Below are 19023 nucleotides of genomic sequence, written 5' to 3'. Positions count from 1 at the left end.
GAACTTACGACTTGGCAGTGGCTGCATCGTGGCGCGTGTCGACTCCACCCGACTAGGCGAAATTAATTTCATTGCAGTGCGCTACATGTTACGCCTGCGCATTTTGAAATGTACATAGTATATCGACAGTGTTGCTGTTAGCATACAACCAACTAGACTTCTTCGAACGTTCTAGCGGACTAGTTGATTCATTTCAATAACAGGTAGGGCTGTGCAAATAAATCAGGACAGGTGACATAGAAACGAAAAGTAGACCTCGGTTGGAGACTTCAATCTGTTTATTCATGAATGAAACCGCAGGTTATGCAAGTGCGCAATCGAAGCATGAAAAAACCCTTGTAATTCGCACAGATTTTGATATAAGGTAACACAGTGGCCATATTTTTCTTTTCATGGGTAAACGAAAGCATCACAGCTTGCCTTGTCATCAATGCGCGACTCAGACTATGCGACGGACTCGCCCTACGCGAGGCGTGCTTGTGCGAGGGAAGAGAGGTTATCGCCCATGCTGCTCAGAGATCGGCGGTTGAGTTACATCATCAAGGCGGCGAAGAGCGCATGTGTACAGAGAACGTGTCCAATTACCGTCGCATCATTCACACTATCGAAAAAAAAGCACCGGTTTTAATGCGGCAGCATCGGGAGGGCCATCGCGGCGTCATGGCACCTGCTTCTATGTGAAGCCTCCGTTTGTCAACCGTATTAGGTGGTGAGTTCGCCGCTGAAGCGTCGGCGATCGAAACGACCTTCGACAGAAGTTCGACGGCATGCCCTAGCCTCTACCGCAAACCTTGTGTATACAGTAGCCGTGGTACATTATCCGCGTGCCTGACGAGACTATAGCGGCTGCCGACCATATTTGAAGGGCTCGCGGATACTGTACTCTAACCGAAACCAAGTGTGACATGAATTGGTGGAAGCTTTTCCTATTCTAGATAAAGGGGAAATTTGTGTAGCGAAACCTTCAGCGAGCTTGCACAAAAATGTGGAGCGTTTCTGCGATATATGCTCGCAAGGCATTACTGATTGTTTTTTGCATACGTTGTGGTGATGTACTTCTACTTGCATTTTCGCTGCTGTGTTAGGGGCGAGGACACGTGTGTTGGCAAGGTTCTATTCGTTAACCTTTTTATTTTTACCTTCCGGGACTTGCTGCGCATGTACGGTTTTATCTTGCTTATAAATATATTGCCTTCTGAAGGAAGAGATCACTGCTTAGTCAGTGCTGTGCTTGTCTCGTATCTACTCGTCCGTCCACCATCACGCCGGTTTTCAATATGGCAATTCCGTCTCCAGCCCACCTTTACACTGCTGTATTAACGAACAACGTCCGCGAGAAAGAGCAACAAACGCTTGGCGCCCCGCCAAAGACGATAAGCACAGCGGAGCCCGCTGCCATGAAGCACGCCGCCGCAGTGCGCGGTCAGCAGGGCCCCGTCAACCTGCCCCAGACGCGTTATGTAGCACCCCATCAAACGCAACCACACGCGCGACCAATCTTGGACCGATGAGCCACGCGACGGAAAACACACATCTGGAGAACATGCAATGAGCGCCGCCGCTGTGCCGCATTCCTCGGCACTGCCTCTACTGAGGAATGGACGCCCGCAGCTTCTCATTTGATGCCCCACTGCCCCACCCCCGCCAACGACCACGCGAGATCGACGACTACATACGCGGAGAGGAGCTTATGCCATCGAGTGGTCTGTCCCGAAATTCGTCGCCGCCCACACCACGCTTTTTCGTTGCAGGAAGGAGTTACGAAGGGGATATTGGAAGAAAGTCGGGCCGCGCCCCGGAGGGGAAACCAAAGAAAGCAACCTCTGGAGGTGAGGTTGCTTGCCGACCAATATTCTCCAGTGCCGACGACCAAATGCATCGCCCCATCCACTACGACGACTACGCGAACGAAGTGCAGCCCGAAAGTGGCCGGATGCAGCTTCGAGATGACAATGCTGGCATGCAAACCGACATCGACGTGCCCGACTCGCCGAAGCCGTTATCTCCCCAGAGACCTACATGTAGTTTGAAGGAATGATCTTCCGACCTGGCAGTTCCTACTGACGGCTAGAAGTTACTGCTGTAGTTGACATGGGAGCACACTATTTGGTAATGAAGGGAACATTCGCTGCGTAGATCAGGAAACTCACGCGCGCTTGGGCGGCCCACGAATCCGCACAGCAGAAAACCGCTTTATTACACCATCGGAACGAAGCACGGCGCGAGTGACCGTCAACGGACATTCCTATCTTGCCACCTTCGTAGAGCTATAGCGATGTTCCCACGGCGTCATACTGGGCATGGATTTCCTTAGTGAGCATCAGACGATAATTGACTATCAATCCAACCTCCTCAGGCTTTCGACGAACGAAGCCATTCTTCGGTGATGATCCTGGAACATTACGTTCCGCTGAGTGCCCTGATGAACAAGTAAGCAACCGACCCAGCTCAAGCGTCATGGTCACCGTAGGTGCAAGGAAAGCCAAGAAAATTGACGCCATATTCGAAGGCAACTGGAGTTGCTTCTCGACCGAGGAATCGGCATCCCAAGGGGTAACTAATTTCCGCAATGGCAAGCAATGACGGCAATGATGGCAATGGCAAATTCAGCTACGAATACCGGCCCGTCAACAGAGCAACCACGACTGGAGTCTTAGACGATCTATTCGACCTTCGAGACGACTTGGTCCTCTCCGTTGGAATCTCTGAAGATTCACCTAAGGAAGATCGCACGCGATACTCCGGCATCAACCAAGCGGTTCCCGGTGATAGACAAGACCAGATCTGCAGTCTCCTTCAGAGCTAAAGTTTTTTTTGCTTATTCAAAGGCGTGACGAACATCTGTTGCAAAGCATCGCATTATAACCGGTGAAGACACCCACTTCCTGCCCCATAGCCCCTACCGTGTCTCCACGTGCAAAAGTCAAGTCATCCGGGACAGAGTGGAAGAAATTCTTCGCGCCGACGTCATCCATCTATCGGACGCCCCTGGGAGCCCACGTAGTTCATGTGAAGATGGACCGTAATCTCCGGTTTTGCGGGAACAGCGTACCGAAGAAAGATGTCTACCTTCTAATGCACATCGATGATGCCTTAGAGCGCTTTGGCGCCAAATACTTCTTGTGCACAGACCTAAACAGCGGGTAATGGCAGTTGGAGGTCAATGAAAGGGACCAAGAGAACACTGCCTTCATCACGTCTGACGGCCTCTGTAAATTCAGGGTAATGTCATTTTTACTTTGATCAGCTCCAGCAACGTTCCATTGTGTAATGGACACAGTACTAGCAAGCATGAAGTGGCCAACTTGTCTCGTATACTTACATTACGTTGTTTTCCCCTCGACCTTTCACGGTAATCTGAAAAGGCTTCAAACCGTGCTCGAGGCAATCAAGTCATCAGGGCTCACACTGAAACCAGAGAATTGCCACTTCGCCCGTTATGGGCCACATCTCAAGCAGCCGTAAAATACACCAGGACCCGAGGAATACCGCTGTTTTCACCGTTTACACAGTCGACTGACACGGAAGCTATGCGAAGATTCCTGGGGCTGTGCGCGTATTACATAACTTTGTAAAGGGCTTCGCGCATCACCGGGCCCTTGAGTGCCATTGAAGTGGGAAGTTCCCGCAGCCTGAAGCTTTCCAGGAACTTATGCGTTATAAATAAGGAAGTACTTAATCATCCACATCCTTTCCGAGAGCAGCCTTACGGCTACAAAGGAAAGCTATACAGCTTTCTCGGAAAATCCGTAGTTAAAGAAAAATTCGCCCTGGTCCGGGGCTCAAATTCGGAACTCTAGTCCTCAGTGTGTCGTCATGACTTCTTGGCCAATCAACGGCGACGGCTCGCTCCACGGCGTGTACTTAGGCGCAGGACGGTTATTTCTAATAAAAAAGGCAATTCGCGCTTGTTTTTGGTTTATTTGCGTTCGATATTCGAATATACAGCATGAAAAACTATAGGATGTCGTTGCCAGCCCGATTTTCAAAATAAGTGCTTCAGTGTCTGTTTAAGAGGGCGGTAATGTCGAGAAGCATTGTTTTTGTTCATGCTCAAGGCCCCCGACACGCGCCTTAATAAGTTCGTTTGTGACGCGAGATACGACTGGATTTATCTCCAATTCGCAACCGCTGCACGACTTCGCTAGGATTGATGTCAGGACACCCATCTATCTGCTCTTGTAAAGCAGAAAATGCCCAAGAGATAGCCTTCTAGCGGAACTTAAGTATGCCTTCGAATTTTTCATTATCTTCTTTTACAACTTTTTCTAGCATGGGCCATTGTCAGTACTTTAAAATGAGCAAAGTGTAGCCGCAAATTTCAATTTATTTGAGTGGGACACTGTCAGTAAGTAAAAGTGGTGAAATTTAGTAGCACACTGCTGCTGATTTTGGACGAAGACAAATTCTTGTTTGCGGAGAGATCAGAACCCGTATTGTTCATCTGCAAGCATTCCCACCTCCCCCCACCCCTTTCCTTTTGCGTCCCGACCCCGGATCTCTCAGTTCTTGATCTTGCGCCTGCACCTCCGGATAGGAGCGGCCCTCCTGATGGCAACGCCGTCGCGTGGCCTCACTTCCACCTCCTCGTCCAAGATGTCGCCGACCTTCAGATAGGAGCGGATGTGCTGCAGCGCGTAATAGCCCAGTCTGTCGAGCTGACGCCTTTCCGCGGCGCCCTCTTCTAGGCCTTGGGGACGGTTGCACACCAGTTCCTCTTTCACGATGCCGGCCAGCTGCCAGAACTGCGCCCAAGGGAGAAACGCGCATGGCTATCAGGTGCACGACGTTTCTAGTGGTTGGGCGCACTACGCTGGAGTTAATGTACATAATCTTCGTCATCATCATTCGGACGACGACCATTGCAGGATATAGACATGTCCCATATCTCTGCAGTAGCCCTGTCCTGTGCCAGATGTAGGCATCTTAAACCCGTTGAATTACAGGTCTGGCCGCGCCACCTTAGTCAGTTGATCCGCTGCCGCAGTGTACTGAGGACCGATGGTTAATTGGTGCATTCGTATAGGAGGTTGTGTCCAAGTATTGCACCATGGTGGCCAGACCTTGTTCTGGTGAGGGAGTGCCTTTTGGGCTCTGGTCACAAAGGTCAGGCAGCGACCCTGGACTGGTTATGCAATTCGGTCAGCAGGCGGATTTTTATTTTATCCGGTGAAGAATTGCGCGGCGCCCTGATCCGAACGCCGGTCCTCCTGCAGGCGATGCGAATATTATACCTTTACGCCATAGAACTGCTAAGCAAGCTAGCTGTAACAAATATATTTCCTAACTGTGCCCTGACAGAGAGGTAACGGAAAGATGCAAATGGGCGTCGAATATCGACTGAAATATCACTGCGAGTAACGCATTTCGTACATATTGAGCTAATCGAATTCGTACTTCTGGACTCGGCCATGTTCCTACTGTCGTGCAGTTGCAGCGTTTAATTTAGCGGGTTTCACAGGAGTATCTTAGTGCGCAAGTTAAAGCGCACGTGCGCCGTATGAACCTTGAAACAAAAACTTATTGAGCGCCTAATTTAACCTTAGGAGAGTACAGCAGCAGTGTTAGAGAGTCCTTCAGCTTACTCTGCATTTCATTCCATCCCTTTTGAATTCGCTCTCGTTACCTCGCACAACTGGAAGGGAGGGAGCTCCTCCGCGGCGCAGGGGTAGCGCCCTAGGCTCCCGACACCGGGTAGGAAGTTTGTATTTCACGTTTCGACGACTGAATTTGTTTAATACGCAAGTAATTTGCTATAATGTGAAAAAGTCTTTGGTAACTAATATTTGTAATGAGTACCGTTATAACATATTACTACCTCATAAACGCAAACAAACCTACAAATACCATGTCTGACTTCACACCTGTGAACTGCAGACAAAAATAAGGCACCTGAAGCACCCTGATAGTACCATTCTGAAGCGATAGCTTCACTCTGCTAGGCAAAGCCGGGTATCGCCGTGTGTGCGCATGTGGGCATGGCTCTGGCAGGTGGTACCCAGAGAGCAACCTGGGAGGCAGGTGGGCCACCTTGGTCACGTGACCTTGCGGCGCCATCACAAACTGCCCACCGCGGCAGGTGGCAGTTAAATTAATGCCTGGTTGCTCGGGGAGATCAACCTAGGCCTCACAAGGCGCACTGCTGGGAGCTCCTGCCATCGAAGGAGGAGTGGCGCATCGCTTAACCGCTGCACTATACTGTGCCGTGAGTCGTACGAGGAGTACAAGGAATTCATGAATGTAAAGTGGAGAATGATATATTGCATATACGGGAATTAACCCACTGCGCTATCACGCCATGCCCTTAAGGCTGAGCTTAAGTGTCTCCTCCTTATTTGATGTGTTCTGTAATTTTCTTTATCTTTAAGAGTTCATATAAAATAAACTTCTCGGGCAACAAAATTAGTTGATAGTTTGCGCCGTGTGTGTGGTTGGGGTTTTTACTTTCGGTACTGTTCGTACCCATGAGTAGCGCATTAAGAAGTCAATCGTTATCGCAATTTATGCAAATTTTAACTCCTTTGAAACGCCCCAAGCTTTCCATGTGTATGACGTCACTCACCGCGTAACACCTAGACGCCACCCCACTAGACAAATGACGTATGTGTGACTTATGACGTATGACTTTTTTGCTAATCCGAATTATCGTCACACCACTGGATCCCGTGCTTTCTCCGCAGTTGGAACTTAGGTTAAATGTTTAGGGGAATCTCCCAAGTCGGAGTGGACTTCTTATAAGGGAGTAATTACTCACTGTCACGCACGTAAGCGAAGCCTTGCGACTACAAAGGAAATCTATACAGCTTCCACAGCTTCCGTTTCGTGTTGGATTCGTCTAGGACTTTTTCTTTAACTACGAAATTTCTATGAAAGCTGTACAACTTTCCTTTGTAGCCGTAAGGATGCGCTCAGCAATCCACGTCAAATGCAGCCGTTGTGAAGCCGAGCGTGGTGGCAGCTGCCGTCGATGATTGGTGGGTCCAGAGTGTGATCCGGTGCAAGCGTCAGTCGTACGCTGAGCTTGGATACGTACGGCGACGAGGCCGTATGTGCTATGGCTTTGACGCAATTAATTTAATTAAGTATCCCCCCTCCACCCCCCTAAATTTTGACGAAACCAATGTAAGAATCCAAACACAAATGCCTAAAACTTTTCCGGGAGGTAAGAGAATGATCTATCCGAAGCCTTCGTTCACTTTTTCAGTCGAGATAAACGAGACCCACTATCAGCAGAATGAAAAAAAAAAACTTATTCGGCAGAGTGACTTTGGCTGTTGTTTTAAATGTCTGAAGCTACGAGAGGTTTTGCTGTCGGAAGTGCATGTAGGGGAACGCTCCCGTTTTTTCATGCCTATCAATGCTCTCGACATCAGTTGCTATGCCGGCGAGTAATGTATTTGAGGTTTTTTTCAAGCGTAAGAAATGAGTAGTGAGGGTAGCACAGTCTTTTTAGGCTACGCACCTCGTTTGAGAAGCTGCCTCCGATCACGTCGCCGCAAGGTTGCGACGATACCATTTGTGAGCACTAGCCAACTATACTGTGTTTGATGGCGATTTAGTAACAAATTAACAGGCCAGGAGAATTCAGCTGAAAGGAGAATAACTAAAACCAGGGCATGCCTCAAGCGACTGCAGTTCGTCACTGTATGGCGTTTCAGAGGTATATTTTTAGCAGTTGCTGATTTCGCTTAATGTGTTAACATTACCACGAGAATCCTTCATGTCCAAAGGACAAACGAAGAGCAGGCTGCTCTCGCTCCACCTAAATAGTTTTATTGCGAAGCATTATTAGTCCCATTACTATAAAAGCCGTCGGCGCGTGCGTGTGTGAGTGCATGTGGCCATACCAGCAACTGTTACCGAATATCCCAGCGATAGCAAGAAAAATAGGCAGACGAAAACAAGCGGCACTTTGACGCACACATCAGGCCAAGCACCACCCCTTCATGCAGTTCTATACATGTCGCTCTTCCACATACACTCGCCACTGCCCAACCTCCATGTGGCGCCAGCTTTCCCCACATCCGCAGTGCGAAATCGCAAAGGAATCATTTGTCGTGCAGCGCTCCTGGTAGTGTCACACTGACTGCTCCATTCCAAGCAATTTAAAAGTTGCCATAGTTAAAAAACTACAAAAAAGTGGTTCGCGAAAGGCTATTGACAATTATAGGCCTATTTGAATTCTACCTGCGATTGCGTAGATTCTCGAAAAGCACCTATTTCGAGTTATGTGCAGTTTTGTTCTTATGAATTATATCCTATCAGAGGCACAGCTTGGTTTCATTGAAGGTAAAGGAACGTTTTGGTTATTCGAAAGTTTTACTGATATCATTTACTCATAGTTCGATAATGATGTATTCGTAGGGTTATTCGTTTTCTGGTTTTATATTTTTTCAAATTCGGGCGGTAAAAATCGGGCGTTATTTTCTCGGCTTGATAATAGCGGAGAAACCGGGTTTTTCGTGTAAAAACTCCGAAACTCGAGTTTTATCGGGTTAAATTTGCAAACTAATAGTTGCATGGGCTACATCTCGGTTTCCATCCAAGACCTGTCTGGTCTCTGCAGGTACCTTAGCTGAGAGAACGTTCGCTCAACGTCACAGCTGCCATTAGCTAGGCACAAAAATGACAACGCTGCATTTGCTAGCTTTGGGTAACGAGCAGTTGCGTTGTTCCAATAGTCCATCCCTTCAGCACCTTCATTTGTGGGGCTTGCTTCCAGCAAGTACTGGTTTAACTCCTCGCGAAGCGAGCCCACATCGTCCATCACGGAAACAGAGGTCGGTAGTCATCAAACGACTGACTCAGCAGCCGCTTCTGGAACGGATCGAGTACGGCTTCCAGTTTCCATAATGTCAACTGGTTTTCTTCTTTGTCTGAGACGTTCCGTTTCAAAGTGCAGTCCCAATTTATAGAGATTTTGGCACAAAACTCTTCACAACAAGTTTTTCTAACATGGCACTGCTCATCTAATATGGCATTGGTCTTAGGTATCATAGACAAAGCACCTTTCGCCCGATCACTTTTACCGATCATCGTGGAAAGCTCGTTGACAGTCTGCTGTAGCTTGACGTTTACGAGGTGATCGAAGCATGGCATGAGGAGTTTTCCGCTTTCAAACGTTTTCTGGACATCTAAAAGAGGCTGGAGGCACAGCAATTCCGTGGGCACAATTGTTTCAGAAATCGGGAAAAATCGGGCTTTAGCCGACATTTTAGGAAGACGTTCGGGGTGCAAAAATCGGGTAAAATCGGGTTTTACCCGAAAACGAACAACCCTATGTATTCGCATGTGGTCTGTTTTTGAACTCCAGCGAAGCTTTCAGATGTGTCCGTCGTGAACTACTGCTAAAAGAACTTGATGTCATGGGTTTTAGGGGTCCGTTCAATGATCTGCTGAAAGACTTTTGCTAATCGGGCCCAAGTTGACGAAATAGGCGGGCATCGAAGTACAGAGTCACTTTTGTCGGCGGGTGTTTCACAGAGCTCTGATTTATCACCTTTGCTTTTCAATTTAGTTATGAATGATATATCAAATGCTGTAGCAGAATGATACCTTTTATAATACGCCGATGACAAGCTTTTGTTGTCAACAAATGTTTCGGTGAGCCATGGATGCTCCTAGAACGGATGTGGTGCATGTTATGGGATGGTTTTTAAACCATTCTATTTTAATTAATCAACAAGAAACTAAGCTCGTCTGTTTTCACAATCCCCTTGTTGAACCTCTGTTTTATATTTTTCACACTGTCTTAATTGTTGTCGCATTCCTATTAATTTCGGAAATAGTGTCAAATATCTGGGTATGCTTTTTGACAAAGATATGTCTTGGAACAGTCATCTTATCTTAGTATGTAACAAGCTTCATGCACCGATATTTATTACCTTTCCAGACTCGCAAAGGTATTGCACACTCCCTCATTTATGGTATCCTCATATATGGAGTCTGCGTTTTATGACTGCTCAAAAACTCGGCGAATGAAATAAAATGCAAACTAAGTAACATCCTTCGATCCGTGGCATAAAACATGGACGGCTCACCTGACTAATTTATTTTAGTTTTTACAAGTGCCCTCTTTGATGCCCTCTTTTATCATGCAGTTATTCGTGCTCGCTTTTAGGAAAGTGAATATTTGGTTCCTTTCATTCCTGTTCGTTCTTTTCTACATCACCCTCGTTTTACGGTACCCCACTGCTACACTCATCATGGCCGCTTCAATCCTGATTATAACGCCGCCGCGGTGGCTCAGTGGCTATGGTGCTCGGCTGCTGGCCCGAAAGACGCGGGTTCGATCCCGGCCGCAGCGGCTGAATTTCTTTGGAGGTGAAATTGGAGGCCCGTGTACTATGCGATGTCAGTGTACGTTAAAGAACCCCAGGTGGTTGAAATTTCCGGAGCCCTCCACTACGGCGTCTCTCATAGCCTTAGTCGCTTTGGGACGTTAAACCCCATAAACCAATCAACCAACCAACCAACCAACCAATCCTGATTATACACCCAAAATTTTTGATTCTCTGCCTGATTATATCTTTTCAGTTTCTTCGCCATCAGAATTAAAGCATTTCTTAAAAACTCTTGTGCCGGTAACTCAAGCTGTTTCTTTGTTCGTGTTTTGTCATTAAGGTTACTTTTGTTTGCTTGTTTTGCCACGAATGTATTGCAGAATCTTTGTAATTCGCCGACAGCTGGGTGCTGCCCTAGAAGCCTTTACGGCTTGGGCAGACCTGTCTTAAATATGTAAAGATGTTTTTTGAAATATAAAAGTGTTTATTATTATTATTATTACTGTTATTGTTATTATTATTATACAAAATCTTCTTGCATGTAGCTTACATCTGCTAGTCAAGTTGGAGGTCAGCTTGCTACAGGGGTTCGAGCCGACGACATAGGAACCTCGTACTTTATGCCTTTCCAGAGTTTCGTGTAAAAATTGTGATGCAACCTTTCGTCGTACGCCGTTTCAGATACTGTCATACGCGCTTGCTTTCGCATTCCCACACGCAATTAGTGTTTAACTGACTGCACGCTATTGTCGATTTTCGCCACCTAGAGGGGACGGTTCAATCGGTACAATATGGCTACCCTGTGTAGCATCGTCTCGTGTCAGCATAGGTGGAATCGCTCTCTCACGGCAACGTAGCTCTTTTGTAGCGAAAGAGCTACCCTAGGCTAGCAGAAGCGCGTTTCGCGGTGCATGCCAAAGGCCACAACTGCGCATGCGCCGTTACCAAGGCAACCAGTTGCTCTGGAGCCATAAGTGTGCGCCGCGCGCCGTCGTTCCGCTGAGTTCCGATCACTTCGCTATGCGACTAACTGCGCATGCGGAGAGCCACGCCGCGTAGCTGGGATATAAGCCGGAAACGATGCGCTCGCTCCTCAGACGCGCACCATAGAAGAAGGAGAGCGGTCGTGCTCCTCACGGCAGCAGTACAGGCTGCGTGAAATTGAGTCTTCCGATCCAGAAGTCGTCGCATGGTACAAGGCCGGCCGACAGCGTGAAAAGAGGCGAGAAAGGCTAAGCGGGCGGCCGAGACGCTTGAAGAACGAGAGGAACGTCTCGCGAAGAGACGCCGCCAAGCGGCTGAAAGACAACGACGGCGTGTCGCTACCGAAATGTCAGTAGACGAAATAGCTTTTGCTACGTATATCCTGGCCTAGCTGAGCTGAGCCAGTGCCAATTTTTTCGACGGTGGTGGCAGCCCTGCGTGATGCAAACGGTCTTGTTTGTCAGTGGCGTAAAAGAATAAACGAGAGACAAGAAAATAATTGCTGTCTGTCTTTCGAAAACAGCCACCGTGGAAGCGGAGCGGTAGACGGTGGACTCCTGCTTTGGAGTCAACTTAAAACCAATGTGTGCGTTGTATTGCGCTTCATGGCAGGCAAGCACTTAAGGTCATCATCACGCGCCGAACGAAAAGTTCAAGTTTCCGCAAAATGATTTACCACCTGAAAATGTGTTCGGAAGGTTTCATCATCATCATCATCATCATCATCAGCCTGACTACGCCCACTGCAGGGCTAAGGCCTCTCCCATGTCTCTCCAATAAACCCTGTCCTTTGTCAGCTGCGGCCACTGTATCCCCGCAAACTTCTTAATCTCATCCGCCCACCTAACTTTCTGCCGTCCTCTGCTACGTTTGCCTTCACTTGGAACCCCCTCCGTTACCCTTAAGGTCCAGCGGTTATCTTGTCTTCGCATTACATGCCCTGCCCAAGCCCATTTCTTCCTCTTGATTTCAACTAGGATATCATTAAGCCTCGTTTGTTCCCTCACCCACTCCGTCCTCTTCCGATCTCTTAACGTTACACCTATCATTTTTCTTTCCATAGCTCGCTGCGTTGTCCTTAACTTAAGCTGAACTCTCTTCGTCAGCCTCCACGTTTCTGCCCCGTAGGTGAGTACCGGTAAGATGCAGCTGTTGTATACCTTTCTCTTGAGGGATATTGCTACAGAAGGTTTAGTGCCTTCGAAACCATAAAAACAGATAAATTACAACTGCTTTATCTTGAATGATTAACCTAGGGTGTAACGGGGGGTGTTCATAAAATTGTGGGAAATCTTTTTCTTTTGTCTCTCTAGGTTTCTGCATGAAAATAAAATGTGGTTTGCATTCACCACATATCTCTATAATTCACATGTGGGTTTACATTTGTCTGTAAAGCTAAAGCCGGGTGTAAGATATGTGTGCCCACTGCGTATACGACCTAATATCGCTTCATACATTCTTTATATTGCATGCTTATTTTCCTGATTTCTTTGTTGCGAGCTAGTGCAGAGCTTATGTCCGCTATTTCAATGCCATCAATTACTGCACGGCTCGGGACCCAGCAAAAGTTTTCGTTATGATGTTGCGTTCCGAACCTTGTTATATTCTTTACCATATATCACAAACTAAGGGTTTGAATGCATTGCCGGAGTGTAATGCTCTTAGTAGGCTGAAAACACCAGGTCAAATAATGTTCTTGATGTTTTCGTTGCATATTTCCGAACAGCCGCAAAGAGAACATGATATTCGGCTGTAAATATCACTGCACACTGCGCAACTTTCGATACACGCGTTTTAAACTCAGTGTAGCTGCAATATTGTTCTTTTAGTACGAGATTTTTAACATCATGTGTTCTGTCGGCGTTTTTTCTTGGTGAAAGGCGTAAACCTGAGACCACAGACATTGGGAGAACTATATAATGGGTGGTCGTGGCTCTGCGCAGTACCAGGAAATGTGTCCAATATGCCCAGGCTAAGGCACATCTCATCAAACCACGAAAGTGGTGGCCTCCTTGCTTGGATTATATTTGTGGATGTCATTCGAGGAGAACAAAAGTAATCATTGGATAATAAAGGCATTTTGCTCGTGATGTTATGTTGAGAACGTAGGCAGAAATGAATGCAGTTCGCATATTTTCTAGCAAAGGCTTATTTCCAATAAAGAAGTGAAAAATATAAGAATGAAACTGAATCGGAATGAAAGTATTCTGTCACCTCCGCTCTCCGTGGATAAGAAAGCGAGATAACACCATACATGCATGCGGTAATATGGCCTGCCACTATACATCGTGACGACACTTTTAGAGCTTGAAATGTGCCCTTTAGTCATATGTTCTCATGAATGTTTGTCGACAAATAGCGCCTTGTGTTTACGTAGGCCCTTCGTTTCAGGGCAGAAAACATTTTCTGGGATTATAGGCTCGCGCCCTCGTAACAAATGCACTCATTACATTGCACGCGTTCTACTAAGCCATCTGCTCCAATTTTCACCGTCTGTTTCTGGCACCACCAAACTCATGCAATGACACTTTGCTGCTTTTCAGTACCGTTATCGTGCAAGCATAAATTTAAGGCACTCTTAACGTAGATTTCAACAGCAAATACCGGGAGCAGTATGTGCAAGTGCCGGCGAACAACATAAACAACGGAGCAAACTACGTGCTTCCGCGCTGCCGATCTTTCGTGTACTAGCTGGCGGCGCTGCCGTAGTGTGGCGTTGATTTCGTGAAAAGATCTCATACTTCGCAAGCTATTCGAAATCGAATGTCGAAAGCGGACGTCATTGCTCGCAAATCTCAAAACCTTTGGGCATAGTCGAAACAAACCTGCAGACTGCAGCATCAAGGTGCTTACTTTTAGTTTTGCTTAAATTTATGGGGTTTGATGTGCAAAAACGAGTCATACAATGAGGAACGCCGTAGTGCAGAACTCCAGATAATTTCAGCCACCTGCAGGGATCTTTAACGTTGGTTTGGTTTATGGGGTTTAACGTCCCAAAGCGACTAAGGCTATGAGAGACGCCGTAGTGGAGGGCTCCGGAAATTTCGACCACCTGGGGTTCTTTAACGTGCACTGACATCGCACAGTACACGGGCCTCTAGCATTTCGCCTCCATCTAAGTGCGACCGCCGGAGCACGATGTATACACACCGAATGTGACCGACGCGACCTCTCTGTCGAGGGTCCGCAAGATCGGCATTCTGCACGGGCTTACCTCGTTCTGGAGCCGCCTGGTCCCCTCTCGGATGCTCAGCGCGGCATCTGCCTCGCTTAGGGACCCAATGCGCTGGACAGCCGTGGAGAGGCGCGGATGCCACGAGACCACCTCGAAGGCCACCGCAGCGCGCTTCATAGAAGAGCCGAGGACAAAAGCAGCCGCGCACTCGAAGAGTGCGTAGTTGCGCCGAACCTGCGAGGGTACAAAGGCGATGGCACTCATTCCCACACGCACGATTTGATAGACAATCGGTGCAGGCAAAGTGCCGGCTATGCCCAAAAGCGGAGGATGATCACTGTTGTGTTGTGTTTAGTGGCACACAAGCATCCAAGACTGATGATCACTTGGTCAGGGATGCAAAGCGGTGGAAACAGCGTCCCCACGGCGTAGCACGGCGTAGCCGCCAATTCATGTGGCTGCCTGTCGGCGAGCGGGAACGGTAACCGGAAGGCGTATTGCCAAACCATACCCGGTAGGCGCACTCGAGCAAACGACGCCCAGAAGCGCGATAATGTTTCGTGACGTCACTTATTTCGAAAACAAAAATGGCTGCTTTATGTGCGGCCGCGGTATTTTCACGCAGTTGCAGACATGTGATCCGAAGGGTCTATGCAAGCCGCGGCAACTGCTCGTTTTGTCCTGGGTACTTGCCTCTGAATGCGCATAGTGCTTCGACTCCAAGCGATATGCGCCGCTGGAGGAAGCATGCTCGCCCCTCGGGTCGAGTCATCAAACTGACGCGAGACCTACGCAGTGGCGATGCCATGGAGCGTTTATATGTAGCAGTTTGTGGTTATTGCAAGCGTTCCTAATTCCTGCGAGGATCATCGCGCACAGCGGCGAGTAGGAGCTGCTCAGGATGAATTTCCTGTGCGCGCAAGAGCTGCATAGCACAGTTACAAGTGTCCGCTGTTGGGACCCGGGTAGCATGGCCAGACCGGTGATGGGACGAGGAGGACGGGAGACTGGGTTAAGAGGAAGGCAACGAAAACTTTATACAGTTATTTACATTATTTACAAAGAGCGACTGAGAATGACTCTCAGTGGAAGGGAACTTCTTCGTCAACCGGAGTCGACGGGAGCTAGCAGGCTTCTGTCGGCCGCACTCACAGCCGAGTTAAATAGGGTTCGGATTCCCCAGATCCCTGGCTGGGGAATAAAGTTCGAAGAGCACTGTCCAATCGGATGGACCGAAGTGAACGCTGGTGTTACCACCCACGGCAGGGGCGGTGCTGGCTGTTCCGCTCTCTCGCAGCTCGGTCGATGGGAAGGGGTAGATGCTGACTAATCCAACACGGCTGGAAATGAATCTCCCGCAGTCTACCAGCAGGTGAACGAACGTGCTTCCCCGCCGGAGGTCCAGAACACGAGCCCACTGTCGAGGACACAGCCGTCTTCAATTAACAGCCAGCTTGACTGTGCGTAGCACCCTTCCGTCTTTCGGCGACCCGAGGGTATACACTCGGCCTAACTGGCGCCGCCACGTCGCCGCCGCTTCCGCTGCGGTTGGCGGCTGTCTATGGCCCCGTACGCCCCCTTCGCATCTTCGGCCTTCGCCGCTGCTGCCGTGGTCACTCCGCTCAAGGAAGTCCGCTGCCCTAATTCACTTAGGCTAGGAGGGGGGGCATCACAAGCACTACACGTGTCTGCCGCCTTCGCTGCGGCTCGTTGCTGCCTGCTCGGGCCCACGTGGCCACGCGTAGTGAAAGTGATTGCGATCGAAGCGCGTTCTTTTCCGTCAAGGCAGCGAAATGGGCTCCTGAGAAAACCCACTACGCACGCCGTATTTTCCGAACGCTGAAATTAATTTGGCTTTCCGCGCTAGTTGCATTCGTTGCAGTGACCGCGACCGAAGCGAGCACACGACGTTGTTTCCGCAACGTATCCAGCGCCGATTTTGATCAGGATTCGTGTACCTACTATACTTAAAAACTGCCGTGTGTGCGACGTGACCCGATCTTTGCTTCACCGCTGTCGGACCTGTTTTCAGCCGCGACAAAAGCAGCATCGCCGTCTCTGTGCGGCTTGGGGCTCCATACAGCACATTTTGTGATGATGGGTGCTTGGGTCACGACTGGCCGGCGCCAGTGTGTAACGAGCAAAAATGTAGGTGTGCAGTGCAGATGTCTCTTCCGGAGCGTCGTCATTTTTTTCTTACTTCCTGCGGGCTATGCAGAGCTATGTATGCAATAAGTATTTGCGTGAAGAACTGGTGACAAAAAGCAACTTCCTCTGCATGATGGTGGGCTGAGCCAGATTAGTAGTTTTCGGTTCACGTAGTGACAACATGGGACCGCCAGATGAGGAACTCGAATGTATAAACAAGTATCGCCGCAATTAAACCGCGCCTGCTTCACAGTCTACAAATCCCTAATACGTACTAACGATGTAACTTTTACATGAGATTTCGACTTGATTTTATTGGTTATGGTTTATTGGGGGTTTAACGTCCTGAAGAGACTCAGGCTATTAGGGACGCCGTAGTGAAGATCTCCAGAAATTTCGATCACCTGCGGTTCTCTAACGTGCTATGACAACGCACAGTACACGGGCCTCTAGAATTTTGCCTTTATCCAAATTCGACCGCTGCGGCCAGGATCGAACCTGCGTCTTTCGGGTCAGCAGCCGAGTGCCATAAATCACTGGGCCACCGTGGCGGCTGACTTGACTTTATCCCAAAAAAACAAACAAATATGGCCGCAGCTTATGTTTCTAAAGTTATCAAGGCAAGCACCTTATATATCTGTACAGTCGTGCCACTTTAATACTGACAGCTTTGTTCCTGATAAAAACTGTCCGCAGAGCAAGTTGTGCACAACAAGTCGTGGTGAAAAACAAAACAACAAAAATTGTTAAGAAAATCTCTGTGATTTCTTTTTCACTTTTTTCTGCAAACGGAGTTAAGTCGATAATGGAAAAATGCTTCGAAATATGAAGTTGAAGTGACATCTTGCTTTCCATTGTAATCAGAAAAGTGGAGTGATCTTGACTGGCCTCGTGGGCCATGGCATCCCTTGTGCCGATCTACCCATGGCTATGAAACTGCATCAACTTAATGATCCCTCGTTTGTTTTTGATGATGATGATGAAGTGTTTGTCTACAGTGCAACTGCTTGATACTCCAATGTGTCGCCAGCAGTGCTAACAAGAGGAATTAGAGGCGAGCTCTGCCCTGTAAGCGCTTTTAGTCTACTGTACACTTTATACATATGTGCAAGAATTTACAGAGGAGAAAACGACTGCCAACTTTCCCGTTTCGATACGCATCAAGTACGCCTGCATTTGCTTTAGCGCGCTTGAAACTTAATAAGTCGCCAACTGTAGGATAACGGCGGCATTTTGATCGTGCATTATTTTGCTTCTGAAGAGCTTTTTTGCACTATGTGTTCCACCATGGTTTTCGTTTCTTCTGTATTTTACCTGATGTCTGTGGAATGGCTTTCTGTGCAGTGTCTATAATATCCAGTGTAATCAAGGGTTAATATTCACCTATACCAGAGTCTGTATTTGATGCACAAGCAATGCTCAGAGTTCCCATAACAACTTCCAGTCAGCAATCTGTTCTTTAAACTTCCTAGTATTATTTACCCTCGATTTATATTTTCTGTGTATTTTAAACAAACGGGAAGGTGGTACCTTTCATAGAGGTTATCAATAACAGCCCCCTCCGAAGCTGCCAACCGACCGACCGACCGACCGACCGACCGACCGACCGACCGACCGACCGACCGACCGACCGACCGACCGACCGACCGACCGACCGACCGACCGACCGACCGACCGACCGACCGACCGACCGACCGACCGACCGACCGACCGACCGACCGACCGACCGACCGACCGACCGACCGACCGACCGACCGACCGACCGACCGACCGACCGACCGACCGACCGACCGACCGACCGACCGACCGACCGACCGACCGACCGACCGACCGACCGACCGACCGACCGACCGACCGACCGACCGACCGACCGACCGACCGACCGACCGACCGACCGACCGACCGACCGACCGACCGACCGACCGACCGACCGACCGACCGACCGACCGACCGACCGACCGACCGACCGACCGACCGACCGACCGACCGACCGACCGACCGACCGACCGACCGACCGACCGACCGACCGACCGACCGACCGACCGACCGACCGACCGACCGACCGACCGACCGACCGACCGACCGACCGACCGACCGACCGACCGACCGACCGACCGACCGACCGACCGACCGACCGACCGACCGACCGACCGACCGACCGACCGACCGACCGACCGACCGACCGACCGACCGACCGACCGACCGACCGACCGACCGACCGACCGACCGACCGACCGACCGACCGACCGACCGACCGACCGACCGACCGACCGACCGACCGACCGACCGACCGACCGACCGACCGACCGACCGACCGACCGACCGACCGACCGACCGACCGACCGACCGACCGACCGACCGACCGACCGACCGACCGACCGACCGACCGACCGACCGACCGACCGACCGACCGACCGACCGACCGACCGACCG

The 19023-nt window shown here is 49.3% G+C and overlaps 1 protein-coding gene across 1 annotated transcript in view; it reads right to left on the bottom strand.

Moving 5' to 3' along the window:
* Window positions 1-4502: 4502 nt before the first annotated feature.
* The window catches only part of LOC149367775 (uncharacterized), a 123270-nt gene continuing 108749 nt past the window's right edge, over window positions 4503-19023 (bottom strand). Inside the window, exons 8-9 of the mRNA XM_089567414.1 lie at window positions 14482-14676; window positions 4503-4745 (exon numbers count right to left, since the gene is read on the bottom strand). Coding sequence (XP_089423540.1) covers window positions 4503-4745; window positions 14482-14676 — 438 coding nt within the window. The remainder of the gene's footprint in view (window positions 4746-14481; window positions 14677-19023) is intronic.

This window comes from Amblyomma mixtum, chromosome 1 (assembly GCF_055824585.1).
Source record: "Amblyomma mixtum isolate Tamu chromosome 1, ASM5582458v1, whole genome shotgun sequence".
Classification (NCBI taxonomy): Eukaryota; Metazoa; Arthropoda; class Arachnida; order Ixodida; family Ixodidae; genus Amblyomma; species Amblyomma mixtum.
This window is presented reverse-complemented; position numbering and strand designations above follow the sequence as displayed.